The sequence below is a fragment of the Oncorhynchus masou genome, chromosome 31 (genome assembly GCF_036934945.1).
Source record: "Oncorhynchus masou masou isolate Uvic2021 chromosome 31, UVic_Omas_1.1, whole genome shotgun sequence".
In the NCBI taxonomy this organism is placed as follows: Eukaryota; Metazoa; Chordata; class Actinopteri; order Salmoniformes; family Salmonidae; genus Oncorhynchus; species Oncorhynchus masou.
In genome coordinates this window covers 68,641,598-68,664,296 of record NC_088242.1, presented here as the reverse complement: position 1 = coordinate 68,664,296, position 22,699 = coordinate 68,641,598, and the positions used below count along the sequence as shown (strand labels likewise).

The following is a 22,699-nucleotide window of genomic DNA, read 5'->3' as shown; positions in this document are numbered from 1 at the left end:
TTCTCATTTACAATTGCGACCTGGCAAAAGTTAGTATAATGGAACTGAGAGTCACGATAAGGGCTAAACTTACCCTATACCCGGGGCAAGTTGTGCCAAGAGACCACTTTTTTTGGGACAAGCTATGTTTTCAAATCTGTTGTTTACATGGATTTTGATTATTTTCAGGGATATACAACATTGTTAAATATATATAGATATCTTTGTTAGTAAGAATACTATATTCCCTTGACAGAGTGATGCTGAATGTAAAAATTGTCTTGGCTTACCCCACTATCACCTAATTACGCTACAATATTTGTATGTGACCAATAACATTTTATTTGGTAGCCTGAAGCCTCTCTATTCGAATCAACAACTTTGTATGTTCTATTCCCATTGTCCATATTGAAAAAAAAAACATGAATATGTTATTCTCTGGATGTATGCCTCTGGATGTATGCCTATCTGTATTCCACATGTCAAAAATGCATGTTTGTTTTACATAAAACATGCCACAAGGTATTTGTAACTCTAACGTTTCATAACGTTGTGCCTGCTGAACGCGCCCCGAGTGGCGTCTGAGATGATGACGTCTAAAAAAGGCGACAGTCACTGCAGTCGTCAAAACGCGACGACAATGGCTACATGTGTGATGCAACGTTGCTTGTCTTCCAACTTTACCTCTGCCTTGCTCTATCGTTTGGCACAGCTACCTCCCTCTGGGCTGGTATCCAGGGCATACTTACTACGGACTTTGTCCACTACCACCCGACTCTCATCAGGTAACGTTACTTGGCTTGTGGACCTCGTAACACAGGTGGTTCATAGCAAGAACGCATAGCACGACCGTAACGTAGCTAGTTAAGCGTGTAGCTATAACTGTTTTTCGGTTTGTGTACTCGAACTCATTTTACTTTTCTCCTGAATTCCGCAGCTCTTAAATTCACAGACAAACACGAATGGATACGAGTAGAGGGAGAGGTAGGAACGGTTGGCATCAGCAAATTTGCTCAGGTGAGTTGTTATCACGAGACTATGCTCCCACTGGTTCGTATGAGCCGCATTGGGACCTGTGGTCTTAACTACCCAATGTTGAAGTGTGTTGTGGCACACGGATCATGAAGTGACACATTTGGTTAATTTCGCATTATCTAAATCTGTCATGCAGGAGGCTCTAGGAGATGTGGTGTACTGTGGACTACCAGAGGTTGGCACGCAGCTGGCGCAGACTGGTAAGGAGCAATTACTACCATACAGACTTGTGAGGAGGGTAACGCAACCGCTGGTCCTCTAGGGTTATACTAGTCACCCTTCCCCAAGACCTGTTCATGACGTGACCCATCGCTGTCAATTTTTAGATGAGTTTGGAGCATTGGAGAGTGTGAAGGCAGCTAGTGAGTTGTACTCTCCTCTAACCGGGGAAGTCACAGAGGTCAACACACTCCTTGCAGACAACCCCAGCCTTGTCAACAAGTCCTGCTACAAAGACGGTGAGCATACATACACACTCTACACCTGCAGACATGCATGCATACTCGAGTCTACACGTGCACACACACATCAGTGACCATTTTAAGGAAAGAAGGAATATTCAAACAGGGCCGATGTCTAGGCTAACATCTGACATGTAACCCCTGCTGGGACAGGTTGGCTGATGAAGATGACCATTGCCAACCCTAAGGAGCTAGATGCTCTGATGGATGAGAAGGCTTATGAGAGATACATCCGATCCATAGAGGACTAGCACAGCCTAGCCCCAACTCTTACCACCCCCTCACCTGCCTGTCAATCACTAGTAGAGGAAGTGCACCAGTTGTGCCATGACACTACACCGGGGAACCAACAGATGCCAGAGAGACTGCAGAGCTCATCCGTATTGACCTGCCAGTGTTATTGTGCTCTGAGTGTTGAGAGTCTTTGTTGTACTGGTAATGACTGACTTAATGGAGATGCTGAGGACAAGTGTCTTACACCTGTGACATGTACAGTGTGGATGAGTGATACTGTATGAGTCCTGATGCAACCTATGGAAGAATCTCAAGTCTTTTCCTTGATTCCTTTTGTCTGCTCTCTGCCTCCTTAATAAAACAAATCAGAGGGTTTCACTCTGTTTTGAGGAATTGAGGAAAAGGCTTTTAAGATTCATCCTCAATCTCTCTGGCGCTCAAGGCCTGCCCCGAGCACAGGGTATGAGGAACTTAAGATTGTGAATACTACTCTGGGTAAAATAGTCCTCAATTTCACTCTATCAAATACAGCTGTATCAGTCCGTGTGCTAGGGGATTAGCGGGAAGGGACTAACAATAAAGCACTTTGGATCTAGTGCAGGCTGGTTTCTACTGTATGTTGCGCCTCTGCATGTACTGGCACTATCGAGAGGAGACTTAAAAATAAAACGTACACGTGTGTGTTTACTTTGAATGTATTAGTACTGTATCTTTTCAACTTTTACCCCCCCCCCCCCCCCTTCAGCCTCAATTACAGAATGTTATTATAAATAGCTTTGGTAAATGACTCAAATAAATTTGTGTAAACATCAGTTTGTTCCTGTTACAGCATAACCCATAATGTGGTTCCTGACATGTTGCAGCATGATTGCTTGACCTGGAACATGCACCCATTTTGAAACAGTTTTGTAACTACCAAGGTAGTCTTTGGCATTTTCTCATTTGGTAAAAATCTATCCTCTACCTTCTGTGACCTGGGCCTTTTCTCAATTAGGTTTGCTTAACTCCTGCGTCCTCGCTTCCATCCTCGCTCGCCTCTTCTTTTTTTTTAAAGTCAGTAATCAAGGAGAGGCGTCTGGAAGAATGTGCTAGTATGAAATGAGAAGCTTCTCCACTCGCACGCCATTAGGCAAATTATGTTTACAGAAGTGGATCCTAAAATGTGTAAAGTGATAAAAGTTGTGCAAGACATTTTATAGATAAAAGGATAAGTAGCATATAGTTTTTAAATGTGTGCATGCGTTCCTCCTCTGACAATACATTATCCTATTCAAAGGGGGACAGGCAGATATCAAAACTCTTCCGAGGTAGGATACACTTGTGCTTCCTCACCAACAGGCGGCTATCGAGGCGGGAAGGACAGTCTTCCAACGGACTTTTTCCCAAACGTGAAAAGGCCACTAAACTGATAAGATGTCAATTTGTTAGTAGGTGAATGGAAGTGTCCTCCCCTCCTCTATAGTCACCTTTCATCCTCCCTAAGTTAGTGAATAAAACGGCTTTCGCAAACTCCACCAACCCTGATGTCCTAGCCGTGTCTGAATCCTGGCTTAGGAAGGCCACCAAAAATTCTGACATTTCCACCCCCAACTACAACATATTCTGCCAAAGGGGGTGGGGTTACAATCTACCGCAGAGTTCTATCATGCTATCCAGGTCTGTGCCCAAGCAGTTCGAGCTTCTACTTTTAAAAATCTACCTTTCCAGAAATGAGTCTCTCACTGTTGCTGCTTGTTTATAGACCCCCCTCAGCCCCCAGCTGTGCCCTGGACACCATAGATGGGGGGCAATCACTTCACATATCTTCAGAGTTTGTGCTGTTAGGTGACCTAAACTGGGATATGATTAATAACCTGGCTGTCTTACAATCTAAGATAGATGCCCTCAATATCACACAAATTATCAAGGAACCTACCAGGTACATCCCTAAATCCGTAAACAAGGGCACCCTCATAGGTATTATCCTGACCAATCTGCCCTCTAAATACACCTCTGCTGTCTTCAACCAGAATCTCAGCGATCACTGCCTCATTGCCTGCGTCCGTAATGGGTCCGCGGTTAAAAGACCACCCATCACTGTCAAGCGCTCCGTAAAACACTTCTGCGACCAGGCCTTTCTAATCGACCTGGCCCGGATATCCTGGAAGGATATTGACCTAATCCCGCCAGTAGAGGATGCCTCGTGATTCTTTAAAAGTAGAAGTGAAAATAGATATAGCCCTTGGTTCACTCCAGACCTGAGTGACCTTGACCAGCACAAAAATGTCATGTGGCATACTGCATTAGCATTGAATAGCACCCGCAATATGGAACTTTTCAGGGACGTTAGGAACCAATATACACAGGCAGTTAGGAAAGCTAAGGCTAGCTTTTTCAAACAGAAATTTGCATTCTGTAGCACAAACTCCAAAAAGTTCTGGGACACTAAAGTCCATGGAGAATAAGAGCACCTCCTCCCAGCTGCCCACTGCACTGAGGCTAAGAAACACTGTCACCACGGATAAATCTACGATAATTGAGAATTTTATTAAGCATTTTTCTACGGCTGGCCATGCTTTCTACCTGGCTACCCCTACCCCGGTCAACAGCTCTGCACCCCCTCCCACAGCAACTTGCCCAAGCCTCCCCCATTTCTCCTTCACCCAAATCCAGATAGCTGATGTTTTGAAAGGGCTGCAAATCAGCTGGACCGGACAATCTGGACCCTTTTTCTAAAATGATCCGCCGCACCCCGTATTACTAGCCTGTTCAACCTCTCTTTCGTATCGTCTGAGATCCCTAAAGATTGGAAAGCTGCCTCAGTCATCCCCCACTGCAAAGGGGGAGACACTTTTTACCCAAACGGTTATAGACCTATATCCATCCTGCCCAATCTTTTCTAAAATCTTTGAAAGCCAAGTTAACAAACAGATCACCAACCATTTCGAATCCCACCATACCTTCTCCGCTAGGCAATCTGGTTTCCGTGCTGGTCATGGGTGCACCTCAGCCATGCTCAAGGTCCTAAACAATTTCATAACTGCCATTGATAAAAGACGATACTGTGCAGCCGTCTTCATCGACCTGGCCAAGGCTTTCGACTCTGTCAATGACCACATTCTTAATCGGCAGACTCAACACCCTTGGTTTCTCAAATGACTGCCTCGCCTGGTTCACCAACTACTACTCAGAGTTCAGTGTGTCAAATCTGGTTAGACTGTAAACTCTCCTTCCAGACTCACATTAGCCATCTCCAATCCAAAATTAAATCTTGAATTGGCTTCCTATTTCGCAACAAAGCGTCCTTCACTCATGCTGCCAAACACCCTCGTAAAACTGACTATCCTACTGATCCTTGACTTCGGCGATGTCATTTACAAAATAGCCTCAAACACTCTACTCAGCAAATTGGATGCAGTCTATCACAGTGCCATCCGTGTTGTCACCAAAGCCCCATATACTACCCACCACTGCGACCTGTATGCCCCCGTTGGGTGGCCCTCGCTTCATATCCCAATGGCTCCAGGTAATCTGTCTTTGCTAGGCAAAGCCCTGCCTTATCTCAGCTCACTGGTCACCATAGCAACACCCACCCATAGCACACGCTCCAGCAGGTATATTTCACTGGTCAATGCCCAAAGCCAACTCCTCCTTTAGCCGTCTTTCTTTCCAGTTCTCTGCTGCTAATGACTGGAACGAATTGCAAACATCACTGAAACTGGAGTCTTACATCTCCCTCACTAACTTTAAGCATCAGCTGCCAGAGCAGCTTACTGATCATTGCACCTGTACATAGCCCACCCAACTACCTCATTCCCATAGTTATTCCTTTGCACCCCAGTATCTCTACTTGCACATTCATCTTCTGCACATCCATTACTCCAGTGTTTAATTGCTATATTAATTATTTCACCACTATGGCCTATTTATTGCCTTACCTCCCTTATCCTACCTCATTTACACACACACTATGTAGACTTTTTCTATTGTATTATTGACTGCATGTTTGTTTATTCAATGTGTAACTCTGTTGTTTGTGTCGCACTGCTTTGCTTTATCTTGGCCAAGTCACAGTTATAAATGAGAACTTGTTCTCAACCGACCTACCTGGTTAAATAAAGGTGAAATAAAAAATAATAATGGGGGATAGTCATGTATCCTACTGGAGTTTTAAATCTGCCACACCCCAGTTGAATCAGCTTTTGTTTTGTCGGAGCAGAAAAGCATGCATACGTTTAAAAATGGTAAGTAGCATATTGTTTCAAGAAAATGTCTTGCACAACTAACTTAATTTGTTTTGATCACTTTACACATTTATTTTTTGTGATCCACTGTAAACAATTTGCCTGATGACATGTGAATGAAGGAGAGACAATTGATACAAGCACGTTTTAGTCCACGTTCCCTCACTTCCGTGTCTCCTTGATTTACCTTTAACCATTTTCAAAAGTAGGTGAGGAAGGATGCAGAAGTTAAGCAAATCAATTGAGGAAAGGCCATTGGGCACCACAGTGGCTCTATCGAACCTTTAGCCCCTATCCTTATGGTCATCTGTGAGAAGTAGCCACTCCCCCAGGCACTGTGGAGAAGCTGTCCTTGGCAGCGGGGGTCCTCTTTCCCCTTCGTTCAACTGCAAGGGGGCGTGGAAGTCCCTCCATCCTCCTCTGGTCTTGCTCCTGTCTTTCCCTCCTCTCTGCTCCCTCGTTTATCACGCTGGCTGTGAAGTCTGTCTGGTTCAGGAAGGCGATGGTCTCATTCCGCCTGCGGCTCACGTAGCCCTTCAGAACGGCGTTATAGGGGTTAGAGTCAGCGTCCGCGTCTGGATCGTCTGATTGGTGCTTGAACTCCATACGGGTGATAACAGGCAGGAGGAACTGCCCACCTGTGTTGACCATACCTCCCTGACAAAGGGAGAGAAGCTGTCACTCACTCAATTTAGTTCACAGTGTGACATTTGTATATAAAAAAATTGTCTCAAGGCAGACAAAAGTCATGTGGCCAAAGAAAGAAATCAAACAGGAAAGACAGTACTGAGGACCACTCATGAGACAATACGATTAGAAGCAGTGAGTTGACGTACACCCATGGCCTCCGAGACCAGGCGGGGGGGCAGGGGGACCAGGTCGCACCCCGAGCAGGGGTCCACGTACTCCCCAAAACGCCGCCTCACCAATGCCACGTCCTGCAAAGACTGGCTCCTCCTCTCCTCCAGATCTGTCACCACACGCTCTGGGTAGGACTGGCCTAGGACTACACCTAGAGGGAGAGTGCTGAGGTTTAGTTAAAGTGTAGATGGGGAGTTAAACACCAACAAGTCTATACATGAGAGTTGGGTTAGTGGTAAAAGCTACAGTAGTATGGCTATTGTAAGGTTATGGTAACTCGACAGTTTGATAAGGGTAAGGCTATGGTATTATTATTACAATAATGTTCGGGTAAATTCTGGTTTAAGTTAAGATTAGGAGGATAAGGCTGGTTCTGTTGTCTCTCACCGGCACGGCGCAGCATGGAGGCTGGGCACTTCCAGGGTTTGTGTATGAGGTCATCAGGCAGCACCGCCAGCTCAGAGCACCACTTCCTGACATAGCTTCCGTAAGGGTCACAGGTCATGGCTGCGTCAACAGGGTGCATGACAAAGTTCCAGTGGTCGAGACCACACATGCCTCCATTCTGCCACATCATGGCATCTATGGCCACGTCAGCATCCACAAGAGTGTCCTACACACACACAGTTCAACGTTATTATCAAATCAAATGTTATTTGTCACATGCTTTTGTAAACAACAGGTGTAGACTAACTATGAAATGCTTGCTTAAAGGTCCTTTACCAACAATGCAGAGTTAAAGACAAAGTAAAAAATTAAATTATAGAAATAGCGACACTGTGAATAACAATAACAAGTAAAAATAACATGACTATATACAGTTAGCACCAGAATCGAGTCGAGGTCCACGGGTATGAGGTTATTGCAGTAGACACTATGTACATATAGGTAGGGGTAAAGTGACAAAGCAACAGGATAGATAATAGGCAGCAGCAGTGTGTGGTGAGTGCGTGGCATCAGTATCCATGTGTGGGCATTTGTAGTGTGTGTGTGTGTTGGGGTGTCAGTGTGAGTGAGTCCACTGTGTGTGCATAGAGTTAGTGCAAAAAAGGGTCAATGCAGGTAGTCCGGGTAGCCATTTGATCAGCTATTTTGCAGTCTTTTTTAGCAGTCTTATGGCTTGGGGTTATAAACTGTTCAGGGTCCTGTTGGTTCCAGACTTGGTGCACTGGTACCGCTTGCAGAGAAAAAAAGTCTATGACTTGGGTGGCTGGAGTCTTTGACCATTATCTGGGCCTTCCTCTGACACCTCCTGGTATAGAGGTCCTGGATGACAGGGAGCTTGGCCCGAGTGATGTACTGGGCTGTACTTACCACCATCTGTAGTGCCTTGTGGTCAGGTGCCTTGCAGTTGCCGTACCAAGCAGTGATGCAGTTAGTCAAGATGATCTCAATTGTGTAGCTGGAGAACTTTTTGAGGATCTGAGGGCCCGTGCCAAATTTTTTAAGCCTCCTAAAGGGGGAAGAGCACGCATCTGGTCCCACTTACATCAGCTACAGAGAGAGAGATCACACAGTTGTCCGGAACAGCTAGTGCTCTCATACATGGTTCAGTGTTGCTTGCCTCGAAGTGAGCATAAACGGCACTTAGATCATCTGTTAGGCTAGCGTCGCTGGGCAGCTCGCTGCTGGGTTTCCTATTGTAATCCATGATCGTTTGCAAGCCCTGCCACATCCGTCAAGCATCAGAGCCGGCCTGGTACGCATCGGTCTCAGTCCTGTATTGATGATTTGCCTGTTTGATGGCTTGTTGGAGGTCATAGCAGGATTTCTTATAAGCATCCGGATTGGTGTACCGCTCCTTGAAAGCGGCAGCTCTAGCCTTTAGCTCAGTGTGGATGTTTACTTATGACTCTATACAGCTTGTTGAGTGTGGTCTTATTACCAGCATCAGTTTATGGTGGTAAATATACAGCTATGAAAAATAAATATCATGGTCAATATTATGGTCTGCAGCTTATCATTAGGTATTCTAACTAGGGCGAGCAACAACTCGAGACTTAACATTAGAGATCGCAAATAAGCTGTTAACAAAAAGACACACCCCTCCTCCTTTCGTCTACAACCCGGTCTTGACAAAGCATAGAACCAGCGAGCTGTACTCTGAGCAGTGCTTAATTTGAGCCGGATCCACGCTACCTCACGTGGTGTGAAAAATAATTTTCACTTTTGCAATGTTAAAATTATAGTGAACGCGTTCAAAATTAATTCGAGTTGCCTCTTGGTTAATTCTCCTGCCCCCCCCCCCCTCCTATCTCTCACAGAAATAGAATGAGATTCACTTTCTATGATCTCTCTCCCTCTGCTCTGATAGACATGAGCCTGCAACTCTCATCTCTCCAGCATTGCACTTCATACTTTTTTTCCTTATAAAATTATAGCTGTGCAAAGGGTTCGAGAGGAACTGCGGCACACATGAGAAATTAATACATTTACCAAAGGTAGAGTTACTGCTCTGTTCAGTAAGAAATGAAATAATTCAGAATAGCCTATTACACTATGAGAGAGCCTACACACTTTGCCACAGATGATAAATTGTTTATTTTCAAAATAGCCAAGCTGTGGAATGTAGCCCAATACAAGGCATAGCCTACAGTCGAGAACAGTGGCAAATATGTCAGTGAAGAAACATGCAGACAAAACTGGCCTTTCTCAATATTTGAAATAGCCTACAATCGTAGGAAAACACAGGTTGGAAAGCAAATGGCTAATGCTGAAAAGAGAATACTCTAATATGTCAGCTTTAGGCTACCAAAACATTTGATCAACTTCCAAATATTGTTTTCCAAAGCAAAAAAACGAGAGAGGCACGAGCACATAGTCCTTCACCAGTGAGTGAACTGTGCATCATTGTGAGTCAGCGAAACTGGAAAGCTTTTTTAGGACTATAATTCCCTGATATTGTAGCCTATAATAATGTGTCTCCACACAACATGGCCTAGGCTATTGATGGATTCAAGACAAGGTCGTTTTCATTGATTCATCTCAGATTCTCAGTTTGTCAGTGTCAAAGTAGCCGGTCATTTCGATCATTTGTGCAGTATTATGGTGCTTTCAAGACAACTGGGATCTCGAAAAAAAACTAGATCATGATGTCAGTGATCTTCAGGTCAGAAAGTCGGAGCTCTAGAAAGAGGCCAGTTCCCCACATGGGATTCTGAGTTGGATGACCGGTCACAACTAATTTTCCCAGTTGGAGCTAGTTTTTTTCCCTCAATTTTCCAGTTGCCCTGAAGTCGGGAGTCAGCAATTTCCCAGCTCTGAGTTCCCAGTTGTTTTGAACGAAGCATTAAAAAAGATGGATTTAACAAGTGACATCAATAAGGGATCATAGCTTTCACCTGGGTTCACCTGGTCAGTCTACGTCATGGAAAGAGCAGGTGTTCTTAATGTTTTGTACACTCAGTGTATATAATCCATGTTCTCGTTCAACCACGATTTTGAGAAACATAGGATATTACAGTTTTTCAGTTCCTGTTGATAGAATAGTCTCGTGACTGCACTAGTGACTGCACTAGTGACTGCACGTTCGCCAATAGAACAGAGGGCAATGTAGGTCTATTTGCAGCCCAACGTATTTTTGTCAGGATGCCGCCTCGCTTGCCTTTCGGTGCCGCTTCCTCTTTCGAATCCCAGGGACTAGGGGCCTGGTCCCGAGTAAGCTGAACATCCAGAGCTGCCGATTCACTGCAGTAGACATTTTCATTAAACAGACAAAGCTCTATAGTCTGGTGTGTATGTCTGTGTGTGTGTGAGTCTCACCTGGAACCAGCGATATCCTTCCTGCCATGGTAGATGGAGGTAAGCTATGAGGAAAGAAGCCACTACGTGTCTCATATAGTTGTTCATCCATCCAGTCAGCCACAGCTGTCTCATTGCAGCGTCTACTAGAGGATAACCTGTCCTGCCCTTCTGCCACGCCTTCAGATGACCCCTCTCATTGCTCCACCGAAGGGCCTGATTGGACAGAAACCAAGAAGAGAGTGAGTGTCCTGCTTTCATTGGATACAAACTAGGAAGAGAGTGCTAGAGCTAGTGTTAACCCTGTCCTTGCCTTGTATGGTGGTCTGAGTGATTCCCAGGGCAGGTCTGGGAACAATGTTAGCTGCCAGTAGGCCAGGTCCCTCCAGGCCAGTTTTCGTATGAACTTGGGGGATCGGCAGCGCGCCCCTTTAGTGTCCCACAGCAGCCAGCGAGCACTCAGCTGGCCAAAGTGCAGGTAAGGAGACAGACAGCTGGTGTTGGGGGCATCCGCACGCCCTGATTCCTTCTCATATCTGTACACACCTGGAATACATACACACACATAACATATCTATTCTGTAGGGTGGTTTAATTCTGAGTACAAGTAGAGAAAGGGAAATATGTGTCTCACCATCATTTAGAAATGCCTCTAGACGTGACTGGGCCCCCTCCTCACTAAAGTCCCATGAACTCCTGATGTTAGCCGCCCAGTCAATCTGGAACAGACACTCACATTAACATACAACCAACAATAACCCAGACCCCCATGTGCTCCAGTCCAAGGGGATACTGACCGTGGTTCCATCCTTCCTGCAGGGCATTCGTGCCAGTCCTAGCCCCTCCAGAGGGCAGCCTCTGGGCCAGACAGAGGGTGAGGGGAGCGATATGGGGGGGTCCAGGGGAACCCCTAACCCTGGGCCAGGGTTCATCTGACAGCAACTCATGAAGTGGGATACAGAACCAATACCTGAGGGAGGGAAAGTGTGTGAGAGAGAGTTACTGCTGTGTCATATTAAATGTTAATAACAGTAGTAGTGGTTGTAACAGTAGTATTACCATACCTCTGAGTCCCACCCCCTCAGTAGTAACAGTATAAGGGTCTCTGAGACAGTAGGAGTGGACCATGTTAACCTCCACCCTGTCTTTCTGCAGCGCTGACACCACGACCTGGTCCCGCTCTCTCAGCCACGGCTCATAGAGGGCGCTAGCCAGCACCGTCTGAGCCCCCGTCTCTCTCACCAGACTCCTCAGGGCAAGCAGTGAAGAACCAATCCCCTCTCTCTCCTCATCCGGCCGAAGGAAAACAAGATGACTGCCGATGTGTTCCAGAGCAGATCTGAGACAGGACAGGGCCTGGTGCAGCCAGAATTTACCTGGTATGAGACAGAGAAGGATTAGACACAGATCAGGAGACACAGAAGCCGAGGTAAAGAAATAATGACATATGTATATGTTTATACTTACAGGCCCCTCCCATAGCCACGGTTACCCCGGGACCCTCCTCCTCCTCTGGGCACCAGATAAAGACGGGGATGACCGGCCCTCCAGCCTCCAACGAGCCAATCACAGCTGGGTTGTCATGGAGACGCAGGTCCCTGCGGAACCACAGCAGCACAGGGGGTGGAGCCGAGGGGCATCGAGGCATACCTACCACCTGCTGGCCATACCCCTTCCTCCGCTGACGTCTGTTCTTTGAGCGCTTTGGCTTCTCAGATTGGTCCACTTTGCACTCCACCACAGTGACGTCATCTTTGGTTTGGTTGAGATTGGATGTCAAAGTGGCAATAGAGGCACACACATCCTGAGTGACGTTAGACCACTTTATGTCTGTCTGTTTCTGGGTCTGGGTCGGGCCTCTCTGTCTCTCTGTCTGAGGAGAGCTGCCATGTCCAGATGATCTTCTGGGTGATGTGGAGTCTTGGTGTTGAGCCTGAGTCTGTCTCCTTCCTCCTACTGCTGCTAGCTGGGCGTAGCTCGCACCCGTGGGAAGAGGGGCTGGCGGAGGCTGGCTGGAGCTACCATTAGGAGAAACTGACTGACTCTGAATGGAGCTATTCTGGGGTCTGTAGGTTGCCGTAGCCTGGGTGTCTGTTTGACCCTGGAGTTTAGGGTCTGGGAAGAGGGGCTTGGTATTGGTCTGCTGTTGCCCTTTGACCTCTAATAGGGACAGAGCCAGAGCTACTGCCAACTCATCATCCTCATCCTGTAACAGACGGTTATGGTCATGTATACAGCTTTAGTCATATATACAAATTTACAATGTGTTAGAGGTTCAAAATAGTGAACTTCTAACATGAATTACCTTCTTGACAAATACAACTCTGCTGGAAAATCCAGCTGTACCAGCTCAAGCCAGTGAACAGCTCAAAATCCGATCTGGTCTAAACTGGATTTTCCAGTAGGGTAGGTTAGGCCTACAACACTAACAAAACACACACAACTATCAAACTAACAAATGTCATTGTGTTGAGACAGAGTATCTATAATAATTTTAGAATATGACTGGACTACACACACACACACACACACATACACATATACACACACATATACATACATACATACATACATACATACATACATACATACATACATACACATATATACATACAAACAGTCGTACCTTGGAGAAGTATTCCAAATAGATGGAGGTGAGGGTGGTGTGAAGCCTGTTGTGATCGGTGGCTAGGAGCTGGATGAGCGGCAAGAAATGTGTCCGTGTATCGTTGTGTCCCAGTACAGACACACACAGACAGAAGAAGCCCTCGGCGTTCTCTCTCCCCACAAGCAACTCTCTCAGCATCTGACGAACCTGGGACATGGGGTCCTCACCACCCGATACAGGCATGGTCTATTGCTGGTGATGGAAAAGCAATAAAACTGAGAGGAGTTCCCTACTGAAACTGTCAGTCTCTCTTAAAATTCCAAATACCCCAAAGAATCCAGATTAGGTCGTAATCATCCATGAGAAGACAATGTTAAAGGTTGTTGATTTCTTTTGCATTTTTCGATAGTTTTCAATTAGTGGTGATAGTGGGACAGAGAGGATCGAGTATGCTGCAACTTGAATGAGTTACTCAACAGCTGATAGCCAGTTACACAAGCTCAATCCCACACTGTTTTGTAATTACATCGGATGTGATGCAATGTAACATTGTGACCAGTAGAGGGCACCCAAGTCTACAATATTACAGTCATTCGTCTCACTTCCTATGCTCATGGTGCTCCTGAGAAACACTCACAGCTTCCCTCTCCAGACTAAAGACAAATAAAATCATCATCCCTCTCCCACCAAGTGTCTTTTATACCCTTAATTTATTCTCTTGATCCTCATGCTATATGAGAGAGAGGGAGATCAATAGTGTTTAGACAAAGTATGTAGTCTCTAAGTGTGTGATCAATAGAGAACAGTGAGATTAGCTGGCTTCTTGCTGTCTCTCACTAACAGACAGATCAGTGAATGGACCAATCTTCCATAAGCCTAAACACATCTGTCTGCCGTCACATACTATCAATAAAGATCTGTTTTGAATGTATACCTAAGAGATCAAAGAGAGAAAAAGATGTGCCAGGAGAAGAGATGAGGGCTCTCCAGAGGGTGGTGTGGTCAGCCCAACGCATCATCAGGGCACACTGCCTGCCTTCCAGGACATATACAGCACCCGGTGTCACAGGAAGGCCAAGAAGAACATCAAGGACATCAGCAACCCGAGCCATGACTGATAAACAGCTTTTATCTCCAGGCCATCAGACAGTTTATCCATCACCAGCTGACCTCCTCCCAGTAACTTGCCCTGAACCTTAGTCAGTGTTACTAGCCGGCCACCTTCCGGTACTCTAGGCTGAACCTTAGTGTTACTAGCCGGCCACCTTCCGGTACTCTAGGCTGAGCCTTAGTCAGTGTTACTAGCCGGCCACCTTCCGGTACTCTAGGCTGAGCCTTAGTCAGTGTTACTAGCCGGCCACCTTCCGGTACTCTAGGCTGAGCCTTAGTCAGTGTTACTAGCCGGCCACCTTCCGGTACTCTAGGCTGAGCCTTAGTCAGTGTTACTAGCCGGCCACCTTCCGGTACTCTAGGCTGAGCCTTAGTCAGTGTTACTAGCCGGCCACTTTCCGGTACTCTAGGCTGAGCCTTAGTGACTGCTGCCCTATGTACATAGAGACATTGAACACTGGTCCCTTTATTCATGGTTACATACTGTTTTATCCACTTTATATGGATATATTGTATTCTAGTCCTGGCTCATCTTATACAACTACTGCTGTACACACCTATTCTATTCATATACTGTCCATACTCCCTATACACACCAAAAAAAGCATTTTGAAAGCATTCCACAGGGATGCTGGCCCATGTTGACTCCAATGCTTACCACAATAGTGTCAAGTTGGCTGGATGTCCTTTGGGTGATGGGCCATGCTTGATACACACAGGAAACTGTTGAGCGTGAAAAACCCAGCAGCATTGCAGTTCATGACACAAACCGGTGAACCTGGAAACCACTACATACCCCGAAGGCACAAAGTCTTTTGTCTTGCCCATTCACTCTCTGAATGGCACACATAGACAATTCATGCGTCGATTGTCTCAAGGCTTAAAAATCATTCTTTAACCTGTCTCCTCCCCTTCATCTATACTGACATCAATAAGGGATCATAGCTCTCACCTGGTCAGTCTATGTCATGGAAAGAGCAGGTGTTCATATACAGTACCAAACAAAAGTTTGGACATACCTACTCATTCAATGGTTTTCTTTATTTTGACTATTTTCTACATTGTAGAATAATAGTGAAGATATCAAAACTATGAAATAACACATAAGGAATCATGTAGTAACCAAAAAAGTGTTAAACAAATCAAAATATATTTTATATTTGCCTTGATGACAGCTTTGCACACTGGGCATTCACTCAACCAGCTTCACCTGGAATGCAATGCCAACAGTCTCGAAGGAGTTCCCACATATGCTGAGCACTTGTTGTCTACTTTTCCTTCACTCTGCAGTCCAACTCATCCCAAACCATCTCAATTGGGTTGAGATCGGGTCATCTGATGCAGCACTCCATTACACTCCTTCCTGGTCAAATAGGGTCATTGTCCTGTTGAAAAACAAATGATAATCCCACTAAGCGCAAACCAGGTGGGATGGTGTATCACTGCAGAATGCTGTGGTAGCCATGCTGGTTAAGTGTGCCTTGAATTCTAAATAAATCACCAGCAAAGCACCATCACACCACCTTTATGTTTCCCGGTGGGAACCACACATGCGGAGATCATCCGTTCACATACTCTGCATCTCACAAAGACAGTGGATGGAACCAAAAATATCAAATTTGCACTCATCAGACAAAATAACATATTTCCACCGGTCTAATGACCATTGCCTGTGTTTCTTGGCCCAAGCAAGTCTCTTCTTCTTATTGGTGTCCTGAAGTCGTGGTTTCTTTGCAGCTATTCAACCATGAAGGCCTGATTCACATAGTCTCACACAGTCTCCTCTGAACAGCTGATGTCGAGATGTGTCTGTTACTTGAACTCTGTGAAGCATTTATTTGGGCTGCAATTTCTGAGGCTGGTAACTGATGAACTTATCCTCTGCAACAGAGGTAACTCTGAGTCTTCCTTTCCTGTGACGGTCCTCATGAGAGCCAGTTTCATCATAGCACTCAATGCTTTTTGCAACTGCACTTTTCTGCATAGACTGACCTTCATGTCTTAAAGTAATGATAGACTGTAGTTTCGCTTTGCTTATTTAAGCTGTTCTTTCCATAATATGGACTTGGTGTTTTACCAAATAGGGCTATCTTCTGTATACCAACCCTACCTTGTCACAACACAACTGATTGGCTCAAACGCATTAAGAAGGAAAAAAATTCCACAAATTAACTTTTAACAAGGCACACCTGTTAATTGAAATGCATTCCAGGTGACATCCTCATGAAGCTGGTTGAGAGAATGCCAATAGTGTGCAAAGCTGTCATCAAGGAAAAGGGTGACTACTTCAAAGAACCTCAAAAATATTTTGATTTATTTAACACTTATTTGGTTACTACATGATTCCATATGTGTTCTTTCATAGTTTTGATGTCTTCACTATTATTCTAAAATGTAGAACAAAGTCAAAATAAAGAAAAACACTTGCATGATGAGGTGTGTCCAAACTTTCTTAATTTCTTTTTACTTTCTTTTTACTTTTTTGAATATGTGTGCATTGTTTTGTATTGCTAGGTATTATTACTGCACGGTTGGAACTAGAAACGCAAGCATTTTGCTGAACCATCTGCAAATCTGTGCACATGACCAATAAACTTTGATTTGAGCAAAAGACAAGGAAGGGAGAGAGAGAGAGAGAGTAAAGGAGCAGACAATAGTGTTACTCTGTAGTCTTTGTCTTTGTCCTGCATACAAGGCACGTGGCCACAGGTCTGTCTCCTTAACACACACATGCAGACTCCTATATAACCATAACATCTCCAGGAGAATGAATGGAAAGAGATTCAAAACTCAATTGAGGAGAAACATAACGGAATAGACTGGAATAGATATATGCAACTCATAAATCATTCACTCTCTCTCTCTCTCACACACACACACATTCCCTCTCTCTCTCCCCTTCCTTCTCCTGCTCCTTCCTTCTCCCTCTCTCCCCCTCTCCTCTCTCCTTCCTTTTCCCACTCTCCTCTCTCTCCCCTTCCTTCTCCCTCTCCTTCCTTCTCCCTCTCTCTCCCCCTCTCCTCTCTCCTTCCTTCTCCCTCTCTCGATCTCTCGTCTCTCTCCTCTGGGAGACCACGTCACTTCATTGGCAGGTATCACAGACGAAATCTAGCTGTGATGTGTGCTTGATGGGACCACCTAGCCCTATAGCAACCGCATAGCCCCACACTGCCATCTACATGAATAGCAGAACATTAAGATATATACTCAGAAACACACAGTGGAGGTTGGGTAGATAATTCAGTGTTCATATTCCAGTGCCTGATCAAACACTCAGTTGTTGGTTTTGTGGACCACTGCAGGGATGTTTATAGAGCAGAAATGGAGAGAGGGCAGAGAAGAAATGAGAATAGAGGTGAGGAGAACAGAACAGACAGGTTGGAGATGAGAGACCATCCCCTTCTGGATGCTTTGAGAGAAGGAATGCGTGGTGGGGAAGAGAAAGAGGATAGTAGAGGAAAAGGGAATGAAGGAAGATAGTATTGAGGCTTGAGAAAACAAAAAGGAGGTGTGTGTGATAAAATGGAGGATAGATAAAAGGATAAAGAATGGAGGATGAAGGAAAGGAGAAAGAAGAGGTGTGTAATAGTGGAAGATAGAACAGAAGACAGGAAAATTCCTCTCCCCAGTCCTCTTCAATAAAAAAAGTAAAAAGTAAAGTAGAACAAAAACACACAAGATGGCGTAGCAGTCAGACAACTTTGTCGTTGTCCTGTCGTGTCCCTTGTATGTATCTTTTTATATATTTTCTTCGCATATCTTTTTAAAATATTTTCCTAAACCTCAACTTCTAAATACTCTCCTGTAACCCGCCTCACCCAATGTGGCGTGGATCTGTTTTTTCTAAAGTATTTCTATTTACTTCGGATCTGGAATCGCCTCATCTGAAGCTAGACAGCCAACTAGCTACCAACTATCAGTCAGCAAACCACTGCTAGCGGTCATCAGCTAACCTTTAGCTCAGAAAGCTCTCGCCAGTTCGTACAACGTGACTCAAACCAGAGCATAACGGACCAATCATATCCCCGGATTCCTACCGCAAACTCTGAACCTTTTCATCTGGATCTTCGCAACTAGCTAACCGCAATCCCAGGTGACTACTCCTGGCTAGCGTTTCCATTCCGGAGCAAGCAGCAATTAGCCTGAAGCTAGCCCGGCTAGGGTACCTGGGCTACCACCGAATATCACAATATCCGGACCCCTTCTACTGCCGGTATGGGGCACGGAACCCCGCCGATCCTCTACAACTGGAATGCCGACACAATCTGCCCGAGGATTCCAACAGGCCCCTCAGGCGCGACGTCCGCTGAAGGCCCATTTGCTAACCTGCTAGGCCTGCTAGCTACCTAGAGCTACTTGGAACCCTACTAATCCATGACTGGCCTATTGACGTCACCACACGAGGATGCAAAAACAGACTTACCTCCATCGCAATGTCCCACAAACGCCCTCCTACTAGCTTGCTAGCCCCGGTCTGCTAACTGCTAGCTTGTTTATCCCCGGCCTACGAACTGCTAGCTTGTTAGCCCCGGCCTGCTAAATGTCTGAATCGCCATTTCCCCAGCCAGCCCAACCACTCACTGGACCAATATGATCACTTGGCGACACATGCCTCTCTTTAATATCAATATGCCTCATCCATTACTGTCCTGGTTAGTGATTACTGTCTTATTTCACTGTAGAGCCTCTAGCCCTGCTCAATATGCCTTAACCAACCATGTTGTTCCACCTCCTACATATGCAATGACATCACCTGGTTTAAACGTCTCTAGAGACTATATCTCTCTCATCATTACTCAATGCATTAGCATCGAATAGCCCCCGTGATATGCAACGTTTCAGGGAAGTTAGGAACAAATATACACAGGCAGTTAGGAAAGCTAAGGCTAGCTTTTTCAAACAGAAATTTGTGGCCTGTAACATAAACTCCAAAATGTTCTGGGACACTGTAAAGTCCATGGAGAATAAGAGCACCTCCTCCCAGCTGCCCACTGCTCTGAGGCTAGGAAACACTGTTACCACCGATAAATCCACTATAATTGAGAATTTCAATAAGCATTTCTCTACGGCTGGCCATGCTTTCCACCTGGCTAACCCTACCCCGGTCAACTGCCCGGCACCCTCCACAGCAACCCGCCCAAGCCCCCACCATTTCTCCTTCACCCAAATCCAGATAGCTGATGTTCTGAAAGAGCTGCAAAATCTGGACCCCTACAAATCAGCCGGGCTAGACAATCTGGAACCTCTCTGTCTAAAATGATCTGCCGAAATTGCTGCCACCCCTATTACTAGCCTGTTTAACCTTTCTTTCATATCGTCTGAGATTCCTAAAGACTGGAAAGCTGCTGCGGTCATCTCCCTCTTCAAAGGTTGTGACACTCTAGACCCAAACTTCTACAGACCTATATCTATCCTACCCGGTATTTCTAAACAGATTACTGACCATTTAGAATCCCACCATACCTTCTCCGCTATGCAATCTGGTTTCAGAACTGGTCATGGGTGCACTTCAGCCACGCTCAAGGTCCTATACGATATTATAACCGCCATCAATAAGAGACATTACTGTGCAGCCATATTCATCGACCTGGCCAAGGCTTTCGACTCTGTCAAACAACACATTCTTATTAGCAGACTCGACAGCCTTGGTTTCTCAAATGATTGCCTTGCCTGGTTTACCAACAACTTCTCTAATAGAGTTCAGTGTGTCAAATCGGAGGGCCTGTTGTCCGGACCTCTGGCAGTCTCTATGGGGGTTACCACAGGGTTCAATTCTCGGGCCGACTCTCTTCTCTGTATACATCAATGATGTCGCTCTTGCTGCTGGTGATTCTCTGATCCACCTCTACGCAGACAACACCATTCTGTATACTTCTGGCACCTCTTTGGACACTGTGTTAACTAACCTCCAGACGAACTTCAATGCCATACAACTCTCCTTCCGTGGCCTCCAACTGCTCTTACATGCAAGTAAAACTAAATGCATATTCTTCAATCGATCACTGCCCGCACCAGCCCGCCCGTCCAGCATACCTAGGTATCTGGTTAGACTGTAAACTCTCCTTCCAGACTCACATTAAGCATCTCCAATCAAAAATTAAATCTAGAATCGGCTTCCTATATTGCAACAAAGCATCGATATGGGACTTGTTTTACTGTGGATATTGATACTTTTGTACCTGTTTCCTCCAGCATCTTCACAAGGTCCTTTGCTGTTGTTCTGGGATTGATTTGCACTTCTCGCACCAAAATATGTTCATCTCTAGGACACAGAACGAGTCTCCTTCCTGAGCGGTTTGACGGCTGCATGGTCCCATGGTGTTTATAGTTGTGTACTATTGTCTGTACAGATGAACATGGTACCTTCAGGCGTTTGGAAATGTCTCCCAAGGATGAACCAGACTTGTGGAGGTCTAAAAACAATTCTGAGGTCTTGTCTGATTTCTTTTGATTTTCCCAGGATGTCAAGCAAAGAGGCACTGAGTTTGAAGGTCAGCCTTGAAATATATCCACAGGTACACCTCCAATTGACTCGAATGATGTCAATTAGCCCAACAAAAGCTTCTAAAGCTATGACATCATTTTCTGGAATTTTCCAAGCTGTTTAAAGGCACAGAAAACTTAGAGTATGTAAACGTCTGACCCACTGGAATTATGATACAGTGAATTATAAGGGAAATAATCTGTCTGTAAAAAACTGTTGGAAAAATGACTTGTGTCATGGACAAAGTAGATGTCCTAACCGACTTGCCAAAACCATAGTTTGTTAACAAGAAATGTGTGGAGTAGTTGAAAAACAAGTTTTAATGACTTCGACCTAAGTGTATGTAAACTTCCGACTTCAACTGTTGGTAGGTAGATACATATGTGTAATTCTATCTATGTGAACTACACCTTTAAGATGCTCCTGTAAAGCAGACATTTCTGCCACTCTTACAATATATAGCCTTCAGATGTTGTGGAGAGAATGTGGTTTTGTTTCAGAACATTCACATTGTAAATAGACTGTTACCAGGCAATCTCTCTCGCCTAGCGACCATTATGAAATCCTCAAGAAGATGGATATAGAGCACATCTTCTAATAAACACTACTCTATACCTGTTGAAGTTCTGAGTAAACTCTCCCTCAATGACATCCACTGTGTGTGTGTGTGTGTGTGTGTGTGTGTGTGTGTGTGTGTGTGTGTGTGTGTGTGTGTGTGTGTGTGTGTGTGTGTGTGTGTGTGTGTGTGTGTGTGTGTGTGTGTGTGTGTGTGTGTGTGTGTGTACTATTAATACTGTACACCATTGCAGTGTAGTATTCCTATTGCAGTGTAGTATTCCATCAATCAGCTCACCATCAGGACAGTGACTGTACTGGGATCCCTAGAGATGAATAAAAACCTGATACCTTGATAATGTGAAATACACAAACAAAAACACATACACTTACAGATAAATCATGAAAAATAATCTGCTTGTGCGGGGGTTGAGGCTGGAGTGGGGGTGTTATCAGTGAAAACAGAGTCCTGTGTCTTTAACTGGTGGCTGAGCCAAGAGACTCATGAATAAACATGAACTGGCTTTTCTCCTCTGCTCACACAGAACCAATTTAAATCTAAATGAGCCTACATACACAACAATGCCAATGACATTATAACCCTTTTGGTCTCTCCCCCCCTCTCTACTCTCTCTCCCTGACCCCTCCCCCAGGATCGCTGATACTCCAGTGCATGACATTACATCCTACTATCCCCCCTCCTTAAACCTCCTCCCTGTAAACCCACAGCATCAAATATGCATACACAAGTAGGTAATAAACATTATATATCCTACACACACACACATATACCCTCTCCATACCCATCCCAGCGTTAGCAGCAGTTCATGCGAGGTCATTAATATTCATCATATATTTTTTTCAGCAAGAGACTGGGACAGGTGCACAACACAGGTATATTTTGGTTATCACTATGGCAACAGCCTCCGGGAACAATAAAAAACAATATTTACATCTTACAGTTAAATGATAAACTGAGGAAAAGGAACAAAACAACAATATGTACATAACTGCCATGTAGTACAGTATTTGGAATTTCAGTACAGAAAAAGATCATTGGTATTGTGGTTGGTTTTAGAGCTAAAACTGGGTTAGTTAGCATCCTTTGGAAGATTAGCCTGGTTTCTGTGTCCAGTTCCACTGCATGGCTACATTGTTACAATCTATGTGGCTACATGACTATGTCGCTACTCAGCTACATGGCTGCATGGATACGTGTCTATGTCACTACATGGCTACATTGTTGCCTGGCCTAAAGCAGAGACAAACATGGCTAGCTACATGACTAAACAAGCCAGTGACACAAGAGCAGAAACAGACTGGTACACAGACCTGTGGAAGGTTTAGGGCTAGATACAATCTAACCTGCAAAGCATAGCTATGCAGGATCTTTAGTATAGAAGTATTT

General features: G+C 45.0%; 2 protein-coding genes across 2 annotated transcripts; one reads left to right on the top strand and one right to left on the bottom strand.

The window, feature by feature from the left end:
- Positions 1 to 586: 586 nt before the first annotated feature.
- LOC135524335 (glycine cleavage system H protein, mitochondrial-like) lies at positions 587 to 2,403 on the top strand. Its single transcript, XM_064951793.1, has 5 exons — positions 587 to 764; positions 917 to 996; positions 1,151 to 1,214; positions 1,341 to 1,472; positions 1,629 to 2,403. Exons 1-5 carry the CDS (start codon positions 620 to 622, stop codon positions 1,724 to 1,726), a joined length of 519 nt encoding a protein of 172 aa, XP_064807865.1. The 5' UTR covers positions 587 to 619; the 3' UTR covers positions 1,727 to 2,403.
- Positions 2,404 to 5,975: 3,572 nt separating this feature from the next.
- Positions 5,976 to 13,398, bottom strand: si:ch1073-390k14.1 (deoxyribodipyrimidine photo-lyase). The gene is made up of 10 exons (XM_064951781.1): positions 13,161 to 13,398; positions 12,002 to 12,740; positions 11,599 to 11,910; positions 11,332 to 11,504; positions 11,169 to 11,253; positions 10,848 to 11,080; positions 10,556 to 10,750; positions 7,181 to 7,406; positions 6,769 to 6,944; positions 5,976 to 6,589 (listed from the first exon to the last, which is right to left on the bottom strand). Exons 1-10 carry the CDS (start codon positions 13,383 to 13,385, stop codon positions 6,236 to 6,238), a joined length of 2,718 nt encoding a protein of 905 aa, XP_064807853.1. The 5' UTR covers positions 13,386 to 13,398; the 3' UTR covers positions 5,976 to 6,235.
- Positions 13,399 to 22,699: the final 9,301 nt, after the last annotated feature.